This window comes from Xenopus laevis, chromosome 1S, assembly GCF_017654675.1.
Source record: "Xenopus laevis strain J_2021 chromosome 1S, Xenopus_laevis_v10.1, whole genome shotgun sequence".
Taxonomy (NCBI): Eukaryota; Metazoa; Chordata; class Amphibia; order Anura; family Pipidae; genus Xenopus; species Xenopus laevis.
Window position 1 is genome coordinate 48,856,558 of NC_054372.1, and position 14,300 is coordinate 48,870,857.

Below are 14,300 nucleotides of genomic sequence, written 5' to 3' on the forward strand. Positions count from 1 at the left end.
TATTGTGTCCACAGCCTTAAGCGTTTTGCGTTATGAACACTTAGTCATAGGCCTAATTGATCACAAGGTTAGGATCACAGGCATACCCACCCATGCATTTCTTCCCAGTTAGCAACAATTGGAATATTATGCAAAATATTGCATCAGGCAAGTCTATTGACTGGAATTTAAGCGCACATACACCTTACGAGGATAGTGTAGCTGGCTGGGAAACTAAAACCAGGGGCCTAATAGCTTTCAGCTGAGACACCAATTAACAGTGTGTCTTGCTGCTGCACTGACGATTTCTGGATTTCAGACTTGTTTAAAACCAGCAGTATTCATACCCAAGGCCCTTGAGTACATACATCATACATTTTATTTTCTAGGAAAGCAGTATTCCAACCTGGAACTGCAGAACCCAGGAGCAAAGGCAGAGTGGCTAACTTAGCCCACTAGCAAAAAATACCTACTTCTGAATCTCCTACCCCAATAAACAACAATTAAGATATTGTGCAACTTATTATTAGGCAGGGAGCTAATATAGACCAAGGCTAGGAGCACGGCATGCCCACACCTGCATTTCTTCCCAGTTACCAACAGTTTGACTATTGTTTGCTATGGGACATCAGGCAAATTCTTCTCCATTGCCTGGGAAACTTCTCTCTGTCTAAACAGAAGTAAAAAATAAAAAACAAAACTTTCACTGCTTTACATACTGATCCCTTTAAAAGTAAAAACTGTGAGGAGTGAGATCCTACCTTCCTGTCTGGTAGGACAAAAAAAAAATAAAGACGAGGAGGAAGTCATGTGGTCTTATAGGTCACGATTAGTCATGTTTTAGCTTTGGTTGGCTATGTTACAGGTTCTACCTTCTTGTCCGGGTGGGGCAATACTGCCTGTGTGTACTGACATGGAAGGGATGTGGAAGAAAAATGCTTTAATTAATAAATTTCCGACTTGGCCACCAATATAGACCAATATTTGTTGCTCTGATGGTTTGGCAAACAGTAGGATTACAAGAAGAACCTGTTAGAGGCTTGTTCAAAAAGCAATAACAATACATTTGTAGCCTTACAGAGCATTTGGTTTTTAGGTGGGGTCAGTGACCCCCATCTGAAAGCTAGAAAGATTCTGAAGAAGAAGGCAAATAATTCAAAAACTGTAAAAAAGAAAAAATGAAGGCCAATTGAAGAGCTGTCCTATAACATACTAAGCATCAACCCCAGAAAAGCTGTAGTGAATGGTATTGTCTGGCTGAGTATAATTAAAACATTAATGGCTAATTGATGTCAAGGATTAACAGTAAGGCACTGTAACTATTATGTTTATCTACACACTCATGAATGCCAAATAGGCTTCTTTCTCATAGCTGAACAAATAACATCTCCTGAGAGCTATTGCACAGCCTTCTAGGTAATTTAACAGTTTTGTCATATATCACTTTACTAAACTTTCAGTAGACTATGCATAATCTATTCCAGCTATATCAACATCCCATCTGCTGCGAACATGCCAGTAACTTGCTTGACTCTGGACTTTCTTAATTTACACTAAATGTTAATTTCTACTGTGGTCTGCTTGGCACTTAATTACAGGCTGTCTGTTATTAAAGCGTGCCATTTACTGTATTAGAAACAGATTTAATCTGTGGTTTGGAAATATTATGTTTAAAAGGCAACCCAGGCATTGATTCTGTCTGTTTTGCCTATAGTATATTGCCTTCTTTGATATTTGAACATTTTAACATGATCACTGTTCACCAATCATAACTGTATAGCAACATCCATACATTAAAGAAAGAACACAGAACGCTCCACTTTGTCAAAAGTGCAGATTTTTGATCATCCAATGAGGACATTAAATTGGACTGATCTGATCTTTTGGCCTTAGGGCTAAATGATAAAGTGGGACTCAAAAGCCAGTATAAAAAAAATACCTGGGGCCCCATCTATAGTGTTAAGCTATAGTATAAATGAAGATCATTGCTAAAGCTCAGCTGATGGAGCAGATAAGCAAGATTTATTCCTGTCACTGCAAAAAGATCAGTGAAGCTTAAAGGAAAAGTAACATCAAAAAATTTAATTGTTTTATAGTAATAAAAATATAATGCAGTGTTGACCTGTGTAGGGTTTAGTAACATCCCATCTAATGACATGTTTATTATGCCCCTATGGTTATGACACTTTCCATGTGGAGCTGGCTTAGCAGTTCTAGAGCCTGTTAAATAAAGCCTACAACCAAAGCCTTCTGTGTGTGTGGGTCAAGATTCTACACCCTGTACTGGTAAAACTGCAATGTTTGCATCAGAAACACGACTATTGTTTATATAAATAATCTGCTGTGTAGCAATGGGGGCAGCCATTCAGAGGAGAAAAGGCTCAGGTTCCAAAGCAGATAAACTCTGTAGAACATAATGGAGTTATCTGCCACTATTTAACCTGTGCCATATAGCCTTTTTCCGCCATTGCTACACAGCAGCTTGTTTATATGAACTATAGTAGTGTTTCTGAAGCAAACAGATCAGTTTTACCAGTACAGGGCAACAGTATATGATATTTTCATTACTTTAAAACACTTACATTTTTTGGTGTTACTGTTCCTTTAACCACATCCATTGCAGCAATCTGATTAGCAGCTCAGTGATTACAAACAGACTGAGCAGCCTTTCCGATAAATGTCCAGTGACATCACAGTGTCACAGCCAAATTTAGAGTAGATTTCCTCAGGGCTCCATTGGGAAGGTAGGATGCAGATAATGGTATAAAGACCTTATATTGTGTAGGTTTTGGTAATTGAATCAGTTGCAGCATATATTGGGACTCTTTACTTCAAAGGTATTTTACTAGCAAAACACTATGGGGCAAATTTACTAAAGGGCAAAGTGACTAACGCTGGCGTAAATATGCCGGTGTGACGTAATTTCGGAACTAACGGTCGCCGGCATGACTTCGATAGCGAAGGAGACTCTAGTGGCACTTTGCTCCCTAACGTCTGGCGAATTTTCACTAAGATGTGGCTTTTACTGAAAGTTGCTTCTTGCGCAAGATTTGCCTTCGCCACCTCAGACCAGGCGAAGTGCAATAGAGTAGATAGGAAAGTCCTAAGTCCCAAAAAACGCTTGCATCTTTTCCTTTTTTCAGGGTGATAGGCTGCAAATGAGCATAATTTTTTTTTGGGGTAACCGACTTCCCCCCTACATTTCCTAACATATGGCACATAAACTATACACTGGGCTCATGTGTAGGGCATTATAACAACCTTATTTTATTAAGGTTTCCCGGGCTTGCGTAATGTGATGTAATTGCTGCAACATATATGTCCATTCAACTTTAACTTCCTGCCATATGCAAATTAGGCAACGATAGGGCAGCTTTGCTTCGCTTGGCGCAGTAACGCTAGCGCAACTTCGCCAGTGATCGGGGCCCTGGACGCAACATTTTAGTGAATTAGCGTTGTCCTGGCGAATCTACGCCTGGTAAAGTGTTGCGCTGTGAGGGAAGCCGTCGCTGTCAAATTTTCGGAGGTTAGTGAATTTGCCCCTATACATGATCATTTTTCTTGCGAATGTGGTACAGTACGTATGTAACCTTGACTCCATGGGAAGACTGACAACATCTATAGCTAGAGTGTGTTCTTCTGGAACCTTCCTGAATGGCTTGCATACTAGGAAATCATGTCAGAATTAGCTCAATAGGCTGGTTTTGCTTCCAATAAGGATCAATTATATCTTAGTTTGGATCAATGGAGTCTATGGGAGATGGCCTTTCTGTAATTTGAAGCTTTTTGCATAACGGGTTTCCTGATAATGGATCCCACAGCTGTATTATAATAACTTGCCCATACAAGAATGTCTAGTCTTATTTTGGTCTGAACCCCTAGGATAAGATGTACTGATATAAGTGACTAAACTGGCCATACACATCAGGCTTCATTTTTATTTATTTCTTGTGATACATTTTGCACAGTACATTATAGAGCTAATTTACTAAAGCAGGTTCAAAAATGGACACAAATCAACATAGTTTTTGCTTTACAATGCAGTCTGATTTTTCTAGTATAATTTGCAGAGGTATTGCATATAGCCACTAAGTACTGTGCAGCATGCAATTCACTAATGCAGATTCAGATTGCAACCAAGCTGTGCAGGAATTTTGATTCTCCGAATATTTCCTATTTTTTGTATTTAACGCCCGAAAACACGATTTGTCCGGATTCTCGCACAAAAGCTAGCACAGGTTCTGTTATCTTCCAATAGTGAAAGGGACGTCTGCCATTGACTTCTACATGACCTCAGCAGGTTTGAGATGGAGTACTTTTTTATCCTGGCTTTTAACAGCCACGAAGTTTAATAGATCTCAAAAAATCTATTTTTTTCCATGAAAAAGCTTTGTTTTCCCCTTTAAAACTCCAACCAGATAAACAGCCTTTAGTAAATAACCCCCTAAATGTGAAAAAGTGTATAACTGTCCCACAGACTGGAAAATCTTGATTTTGATTTTGAATTACTACAGTGTGTGGCCCGCTTTTGCTCTTCACAATAAAGCACAATGTTCAGGCCCTCCAGGTGATTGGATGGTCTCACCATTCTGTGACTATTTTGTTTGACTATTCAAATTTGACAGTTTGTGTGATTACTCTTGAGTGTGAATTGCAGTCCTTGTTTGTTTGTATTCATCACACACAGGTCAGAATGACCCTACAGTATGACGCAGTCATACAGCTTTATTGTTTGCTCTACCAATCGACTGACCATACTCTTTGTCCTCTGAGTGAGATCATCACAATAAAACTAAAGATTTAGCAAGAAAAATGACATTTAATATGGCTACTTAACGCACACGTTTTTATATCTTAGAGATGAAATGGTCTAAAAAGTGATTATTATAAAAGCATTTAGTGTCACTGGGCAGGGTGCTGCATGGAGTACAGCTGTTATCTCCAGTCACAGTGACTAAGTGCTTTTGATGTGCTACAGTAGACAGTTTAATGAGCCTGTGTTTGCCTACAGCGCTACTCATCAGCTGCATCCATGGCCAGGAATGACATGTCCTACTCTGCAAGTTGGTAGGCAGCATAGTATACATCCATGTCAAGGTACATATTAGCAGAGTATATTATTCTATTTCTAACACTGTCTATTTTTCATACTTTTTAATGGAAATGCTTCCTGTTTCCTCCACATAATATTATTATGCCTTATTTAAATAACACTGACATATTCCACATTATTTTACAGAGATTGTGCCTCAGTCCCTATCCCATTGAAGCATACAATCTAAGGTACCTATTACATACACACACTATGGCTAATTGTTATCAGGAGCCAATTAACCTGCCTGTATGTTTTTTGGATCGTTGGAGGAAACGGTAGTATCCCAGAGAAAACCTGTATATGGAGAACATTGCTTGCAATCAAACCTAAGACCTCAGACCTGCAAGGCATCCGTTATAAACACTGCACCATAACAATGGCTCCTGTATGCTCTTTTGGGCTATGGGCACAAAGGCTGAAGGCTCCGGCTGTTGTCAACCATCTCAGGGTTGACATCAGCTTCGGCTCTGCTGTGTTTGTGCTTGAACAGGCTGATCAGATTCAAATCAATGGAGCAGTTACACTAAAATATACAGGCTGACAACTGCTGGAGCCTTCAACAAGCTGAATGCAACCATCCCAGGATGATATACCATCATTATAAGAAGTAAAGCTGTTAATTTATTTAATTAGCAGAGTTGTTACGTTTTCCACTTGCCTACAGGGTGGTGCCATTGCTGATAAAGGCACATATTTCAGTTTTTCACAGGACCTGCATTTAATGCCAGCTCTGGGCACTACCATTCTACATAGTGATGAGATATCAGCAGTGCTGCAGAGTGAATTCAAGAAAGGGTATAGCTGTGGTGAAGTTATTTCACCTACTTGTTTTGTACCTCTGCTGTAACATTTCCAGTGCATGCACATGGACCAAGATCATATTTCAACCCCAGAAACTGTGTTCTGTTTTGGGGTATCCAACCAAAGGAGAAAAATGGCAGGCACTCACAGATCCCACAAACAGGCTTGTAAAAGAACTGAGAACTTTATTTAGGCCAGAAAAATACAGCCTATGATTAAGTGCCTATTGGTATAAAACATGTAAGGCTATGTCATTTTTTATTTTTGTGGCCTAAATAAAAGTTCTCAGTTCTTTTACAAGCCTGTTTGTGGGATCTGTGAGTGCCTGCCATTTTTCTCCTTTGGTTGGATACCTTCACCTCAAGCTGTAGGTCTGGGGTATGAGCACCCAGATCCCTCATATAAACGGTGAGATAAAACTTATTTTATTTTTACATTGGGATTCTTTTTTTAAGTCTGTTTTGGGGTAACCAAAGACATCTGCTGGGATAAACGTGTTCTATATTTCTGGTTTAGGCTATGAAAAAAACCACAAACAAGCAGCTTACAGCATTGATTGTTGGCTTCCAAAGGCTTTCACACAGGGTTTTCGGCTGGCATATTTATGTGACCTTATGTTGTGTAGATAGGGCTCCTGTTGGAGAGATATATCAGAGATATGTTTTTATCTCTATTGTCACTGTCACACGTTTCTACCGTTATATTTTTACCTTTAGAAAATAAGATATCAGGGCCTATTCTTTACCATAGTGTTTTCCACTTGGAGACCCACAAGGCCATAGACATCCTGACTTGCCCCTCAAAAATCTGTGGTGCTTCTAGTAAATATCAATAGGAAGCTGTCATTAGCAGGCATATCAATGATGTCTTTAGAAGTATTTGTGCTAGTGTCTGAGCATGTGCAAAACATTATGGTTAAGGATGTCCCATCATCCTTCACTGCAGGAACACAAAGGTATTATTTGGCCGGTAGCTAGGGGTAAAGGTGTTTTAGAAGAAGGTTTATTAGAATTCTTTAGATATAATTGTTCAGTGTCTCCTGCTATGGTTGTCTGTTTGCCAGATGTTTGCTGTACTCTCCTAGTGAATGCTGCCCCCGCAGAGCTTATTAAACCATTTAAAGGGGGACATGCAGACTCTGTTTGTCCTCAAGCAAACAAATAAGAGGTTTTTTAATGACTAAGAAAAATACCTCGTAAATCCAATTGACAGTTTTAGCAATCAATGAAATATACATTTCATTACCAGTAATATAAATTTACATTTCCAATTACATTCATGTTTACAATTATATATATTTTTTAAAACCTTTACATATGTGTTCTATATCTATTTAATTCAAATGTTTCTGTAATAATGGTGTTTATTTCTGACTCCTCAATGTGTACAGATTTACATAAAAAGATGTGTTTGTTACCAGATGAGAGGGGAAGAGAGGTCGGGGAGAATTCATTGAGGAGTTAAGGCCCCCATACATGGGCCAATAAAAGCTGCTGACAGACCGAGTCGGCAGCTAAATGGCCCGTGTGTGGGGCCATCTGACGGGCGACCCCGAACAAAATCTGGCCAAAAGTCGGGCAGGGTAAAAAAAATCACGTTGGATCGTGACGCATCTTTTCGTTGATGCGGTCCATGATCCAACTGCCTGTTTGGCCTCCATTCTGATCCGATCGTTGGGCCCTAGGGAACAATTAAAGTCGGATCAGCCCAATACAGTAAGTTTAATTGTTCAGATCAGTAAGGCTGTAGCTTTATGAGCAGGATTCCTAAACCTTTTTCTTAGGGTACATAGAAAAAGTCTTGCATTCCAAAACACTGGTTTAGAATTAATTTATCTACAGGTACTTATTTTAATTATTTTAATAAATATTCTATTTTATGAAAGGGCGTCACAGAGACCCACTCTAAATAGCAAAGAAATCCAATTTTGGGCCCTGACCCATAGGTTAAGAATAACTGTTTTCGGAGAGTAGTTAATGCTTATACCTGTAAAAAGTCTCATGAAAATTATTTTTTGCTACCTGCATCCAAGAGTGCATGCTCATGTTTGTGTGGCTTTGTTTGGTACTGTTTCATACTGCTTTTCCTTTTAGATTGCAAGCTCTCATGAGCAGAGAGATCTTTACCGCCTTTATCGATCAGTGTTTGTTTGTACAATGTATACACCCTTAGACTATACAGATCTGTGAATATTTTGCCATTTTATAATTCATATAAAAATATAAAAATTTTTAAAGGGTTCACAAACTTTCAAGCACCACTGTACATATATGTCATAATTGTATAGTTTGTAATTATGATGTATTATTGGCCCATGGCTGAATAAATACCTATTTGCAAACATAAGTCATATGCTTGATTTTAAGTGATCATTTTGAATCCAAGTGGATGTCTCTTTTTAAAAAATATGTATTGTTTTTACTTTTCTGATAACTTCCTATTATAAAAACATTCTTCAATTTCTGCCATTGCTACACAGCAGCTTGTTTATATTAAGTATAGTAGTGTTTCTGAGCAAACAGATCAGTTTTACCAAGGGAAGGGCAACACTACATGATATTTTCATTACTTTAAAACACTTTAATTTTTTGGTGTTACTGTTCTTTTAATGCCGACAGAGTCAGGGTATGTTGGGAAGGAGTCTCAAATCAAACATTATTAGCAAGTTAAAATTCCTTAAATATCTATGTTTTCTTACCATTGTCTTCACCTTTTTTCACAGGCATTGACAATATTGTAGCAATAATGATTCCAGAGCCTAAAGGAAGAGAAATAGCCAGTTTACTGGAAAGGAACATTAATGTGACAATATACATCACAATTGGGACGCGGAACTTACAAAAATATGTCAGTCGGACATCAGTGGTATTTGTTTCCATATCCTTCATTGTCCTGATGATTATTTCTCTTGCTTGGCTTGTGTTCTACTACATCCAGAGATTTAGATATGCCAACGCACGCGACAGGAACCAGGTGAGTAGCAATGTAATGGCTTAGCTTGCTCTAAGCTACAGTAATGGGTTATTTATCAAAATTCCTACAGTATTTGTGTAATTATAATTTTTTTTCTACCTAGAATAAACTCACATTTTAAAAAAACATTAATGTTTCCTTATTTATTAAAAAATCTGCATGCAAAATGTTACCAAATTCACAAATACCTTAAATCTTTTTTTTTTTTTAATCCTTTTTTGTGAGTTTACAACAGGAGTGCCCATACTTTACTAATGTGGGGTCTACTTTTTTTGATGTTGTCTCAGTATGATCTACAGTACATCCATCATATAACTGTTAGCATTCTAACATTCGAGTTTTGTTCTCCGAAAAAACTCTCATCAATTTTTATCTAATTCGATTCAAATTCGATTCTAATTTTCAGGTCATTTCAATGCATCAGAGTTTTAAAAATTCAATTTTATTAATAAATTTCGATTGGTCGAATTTCGAATTTATAGGAGTTTAGGGGCAGATCGTTCAAAAACATTCCAGAGAAATGAAGCTCTATAGACATGTCTACAAGAAACAGTACTTGTACACGGTAGGTGCTCAATAGGTTTATTCATTTGAGGTTCCACTCTCCACATTAGTTTAGGAAAATTTCCCCTTGCTGGTTGCAGTTATTTGATCAGTGCAAGCAAAGGCCCTCGGCAGGAAACGAGGACATGTAAAGAGTCTTTTGACTTCGGACAACCACAATTGCAGTAAAAAAAACTTTTCTACAGTGATATCAATTTTCATGTGATATCAGGTTAATTGCTGGAACGCTTGTTTGTGTATTCAGGTTCTTTACCACTGGGATTTGTGTTTTACACTGACAGAATGATGGCAGCTGGGCAGTGAGCAATTGCTGAGCCAATAAGCCTGTCGTGTATCTCCGTGTTCCACATCAGTAGTCGTATTTTTGTACCGTATTTCTGAATAGGGCAGTCACTGTATTAAAGCATTTTAAAGGAGAACTAAAATATAAAAATGAATATGCCTATAAATGCCATATTTTATATGAGCTAGGCCTTCAAAGTTGTCACAGAAGTTTCTCATTTTGGATTGTGTTAGAAGTGTCTGTGACACGCACATGCTCAGTGTGCTTTAAACAGCTGTGAAGAAGCTATGCTCAGGGGATCGTTGCAAATCATCAAGCATAAAATCAAGTTTGCCTCTCCTATAAACTGATGCCGAAGGGCCAATTTTTACATTCTGATGCTAATTGTGCTGATTTCTGAGCTGTCATGTACAAATATTCTGAATTATTTATTAATCAGCCCTATATTGTGATATTTATAGTATGGATTTATATTCAGTATCTTGTGTGGTGTTCCCTAAGCTCAGTAAGTGACAGCAGCACAGAGCATGTGTTGTGAATCAGCGTAAAAGAAGATGGGGAGATACTGGGGCATATTTGGGGGCACAGATCTTCCCTGCTAAAGGACTGTGGTTGCCTTGGGCTGGTGCAGAAGCCAAAAACATAATGTACAACATTTCTGGTATATTTCATTAGTTAAGCTTTAGTTCTACTTTAAGGATATGGGTTATTCCAGTCTGGCATGTTAGGGCTTCTTTAACAGGTGATTGTGTTGTTGTAATATTTATATTTAATTACATAATGGTCCTTCTGCTAGAGGAAGACAGCTACTTAGCTAAGCTAACTGACCCTAGCTTGAATTTGTTTGGAAGCTAGAATGGAGGTTGATGAGCAATAAAAATCTAAGTTACTTTCCTGTAGCCATTAGAATAAATCAGTCTGCATTTGCATATAAAAGTCTTTGTTGTAATCCTATTCTTAGCAACTTTTCAATTAGTCTGCATTTGTTTTATTTTCTATAGTTTTTCAATTATTTGCCTTCTTCTTCTGACTTTCCAGCTTCCGAATGGCAGTCACTGACCCCAGAAGCAAAATACGTTTGTTCTTTGAGGCTACAGTGTTGTTATTCTTACTTTGTATTATCTTTCTGTTTAGTCCTTTATTCATATTCCTGTCTCTCTTTCAAACCACTGCCTGGTTTCTTTTTTATATTGGACCCTAGCAACCAGATAGCTGATGAAATTACAAAGTGCAAAGCTGCTTAACAAAAAGCTAAATAATTCAAAAACCATAAATAATAAAAAATGAAGACTGTAAACAGTCTCTGAATATCACTCTCTTCATCCTATTAAAAGTTGCTTTAAAGGCAAACAACCCCTTTAAAAAAGAGATAATTTGTGCTAAAAAGAGGAGAAAATTAGGACAGACTTTTAGAGCTGCAATGATTTCCCTAGTTGCTCAGATATCAGTATCAGTGTCTCTCTGGCGGACAATAGAGTCCTTACTCGAGGTTGCTTTCAGAAGCTGCGCTGCACTGATGAAGTGGGTAACTTGCTAATGTGACAACTCCGTTTTTTTTTTTTTACAAGGCCACTTTAAACAGAATAAAAAACCATTATGTAAAACTTTCCACTACTTCATTTGATTGATTCATTTACTCCCTTTTGGAAACAGACAGCAGCTGAAGAATGTGGAAGAAGGGTTTCTGCCACGTGGAGATTAGTGCTGTTACTGCATTGCACAAGGAAGGAGGCTTGGGGGAAGACTAGAACATGCCAAAAAGATTTCCTTGTAAAAATAGCTGGAATTCCACGATCAGATATCATTCTACCTGTTGTTTATTCTCTGCTATTAATTGTTTAAGGACAGAAAATGCATGATGTATTTCACACACATTGACAGGCAGTCTTTCTAGGCAAACGTAAAATGTAAATGGTAACCAGATGTGGAAGTAGCAATACTCTGAGCATTAACCACCTTATAACGGAATATTCATGGGACACTAAAATATATTCAAAGAGTCTGCCTTCCCTTTTAAATAGGGATGTGATAAAATAAAACATCTTTGAGAGTAGTTGTCTTTTAGTTGCAACAACGTCTGCTAAAGGAGCTTGATGATATTTAAACAAGATATATGAAATAATTATCCCATTCCCACCATCCACCTAATGAAATGTACAGCAGCAGCTCTTTAAATTGCCAATACATGTTAAGGTAGCACTAAGATATAAAGTTTGCTTCCTGTACATTGCTCCTGGGTTTAATCTGCAAAGAAATATGTGAAGATTTTCATAGTCATTTCTGTTGCTATTCTTATACTATCTTTTTATCCAAATAACTTTTTTAAATATCCAATTTCCATTTAATATTTGTTTTGTGGGTACTCTACTTACAGTAGGAACACGTCTTTGTATGTTATTTTGTATCACTATCAATTCACTATATTAATGTTAGTCTAGTTATATAATCTTCTTTGTAAATAGATGTGGTTTGGGGCTAAAGTAATAGCAAATGCAAGATTTAGTCCAGGTGTATTCATTTTAGTTAGTATGGGTTTACTTAACACTGAATCACAGTTTATGTCAGTTATTTCATTAACCTTTAGGAAATACTACATTTATTCAGTTGATATGAATATGTATTTTACAATTGGTACATTTGAAGGACAGACACACATGAGCAAGTTTTGGGATGTGCATGCAATTGGCTGTAAACAAGCTTACTTGCTGTTGAAGGGTTATTTGACCATACTGCCAACTCTACCTCCAGCTCACTCCCCTAACTACTAAGTGAAGCATGCTTCTAGGCAAGCAAATTCTGTTCACGTCTGTATGGTTCTAATTATGATGGTCAGTTGGATCTAGGGAAATGTTTGCAGGTTGAATCATGCCTTTAAAAGCATAATGATGGGTCATCATCCTGATGGTTTTGCATTCTGAACAATCACTTGGATATGAGTTAATTATAGTGCGTTTATTCAAAATATTTGGAGTTTGGAAGCCACAGATGCCAAATTACTTTATAAATTAACCAGTCTTGAACTGTCAGAACAGCCTTTAGAGAAAAGCAGCATGTCAGATGCCTTGGAGTGAATGTGTTATATCACTGATTTAAATATAGTAACAATTGTCTTTTAAAACCTTTTTCACTTGGCTGTCATTGCTGGTCACCTTTTTTCCTGTATTTCTCCTATGCCTATAGCTCTGTACTGCTTCTGCTGTATTTCCCTTCAATCCCCATGTGGGTCTCTGTTAAATTTCAATTTTTTTCTCATGCTGTATTTTGACCTATTAGAAGAGAATGTGAGCTCTTGCGCATGCTCTCTCTCTCTCTCTCTCTCTCTCTCTCTCTCTCTCTCTCTCTCTCTCTCTCTCTCTCTCTCTCTCTCTCTCTCTCTCTCTCTCTCTCTCTCTCTCTCTCTCTCTCTCTCTCTCTCTCTCTCTGCTTTTAAAATGTGCAATCTGTTGCAACAGTCTTGTTACATAGTAAATGCATTGCTTTCAGAAAAGGTAGTTATTGGAACTTGTTAGTGGAGGTTAATTACTCTAAGATTATTCACAACTGAATACACAAATTGTGGAGCTGGTTAATGGTGCAGGGCACTATTTTCTCGCTTCAAGCCACGAACAAGCTCTCACGGAAGAATTTCTTGTAAAATGCACCACAGGTCCAAACATATGATGCCCTGACCTCTATAATCCAGAAAACCAAGACTTTATACCTTAGTTCCATTATTAGGCCATACTGTATTAGAGTCCCCTTGTAGCAAAAATGGAAACTACCTTGAGATCCACATGTACAAAATGGGATCCAACAGATCTAAAATAGAAATGATCCTCAATTTTATTGATAAATTACAATCACATTCTAATCTTTTGTTATTTCCTTAGATTGCTTTCTTTTGATAGGCAATATCAGTGATTACCAAAAAGTCTGACAGTGTTCCATGTTAGAAACTATGGCTATAAATAGATTGAAGAAGTTCTGTCAACATCTTCCAAAAAAATATCTGACCAGATACTGGAGAAAGAGCAAGTTGCAGGCAATAGTTCTTTGCTGGGTCTCCATGATCATCGGAGGTCATTTACAAAGATCCCAGGCATAACTGCAAGAGTTGTGCACATTAGTGCTCATGCACAGCATTAAAGGGGTTGCTCATCTTCAAAACTTTTTTCCACTCAATTGTTTTCCGATTGTTCACCAGAAATAAAGACCTTTCCCAACTACTTTCTATTTCTGACTGTTTTTCTAATAGTGAAGTTTAAAGTTTAATTTTTCACCTACTTATGTCCTTCTATAAAAAAAAAAAAAGCTCTGGGAGGGGGGTCACTGACTCTGTGAACTATTTTAAAATTGATAGATTTAGTTCATACATTTCTTATCTTTGGCACTGCTGAGCTTCAGTAAAGGCAGCTGTTTTAATAGTTGCTAATATTGCAAAGATGCTGCTGAGAATTGTATCAACTAATGTAGCAAATTGTATCAGTTCAGTATCTGCAGCTGGATCACTGAGCTACCAGATTGAAACACCAGAGAGAAGAACATTCAACTTTAAACTTACATTCGGGAAAAACAGTAAAAAATAAAAAGTGGAAGGGAATTGAAAAAAGTCCTTATTTCTGGTGA

General features: G+C 37.5%; 1 protein-coding gene across 1 annotated transcript in view; it reads left to right on the forward strand.

The window, feature by feature from the left end:
- Window positions 1-14,300, forward strand: part of rnf150.S (ring finger protein 150 S homeolog) — an 81,141-nt gene that overhangs the window by 27,768 nt on the left and 39,073 nt on the right. The window contains exon 2 of the mRNA XM_018243286.2: window positions 8,598-8,848. Coding sequence (XP_018098775.1) covers window positions 8,598-8,848 — 251 coding nt within the window. The remainder of the gene's footprint in view (window positions 1-8,597; window positions 8,849-14,300) is intronic.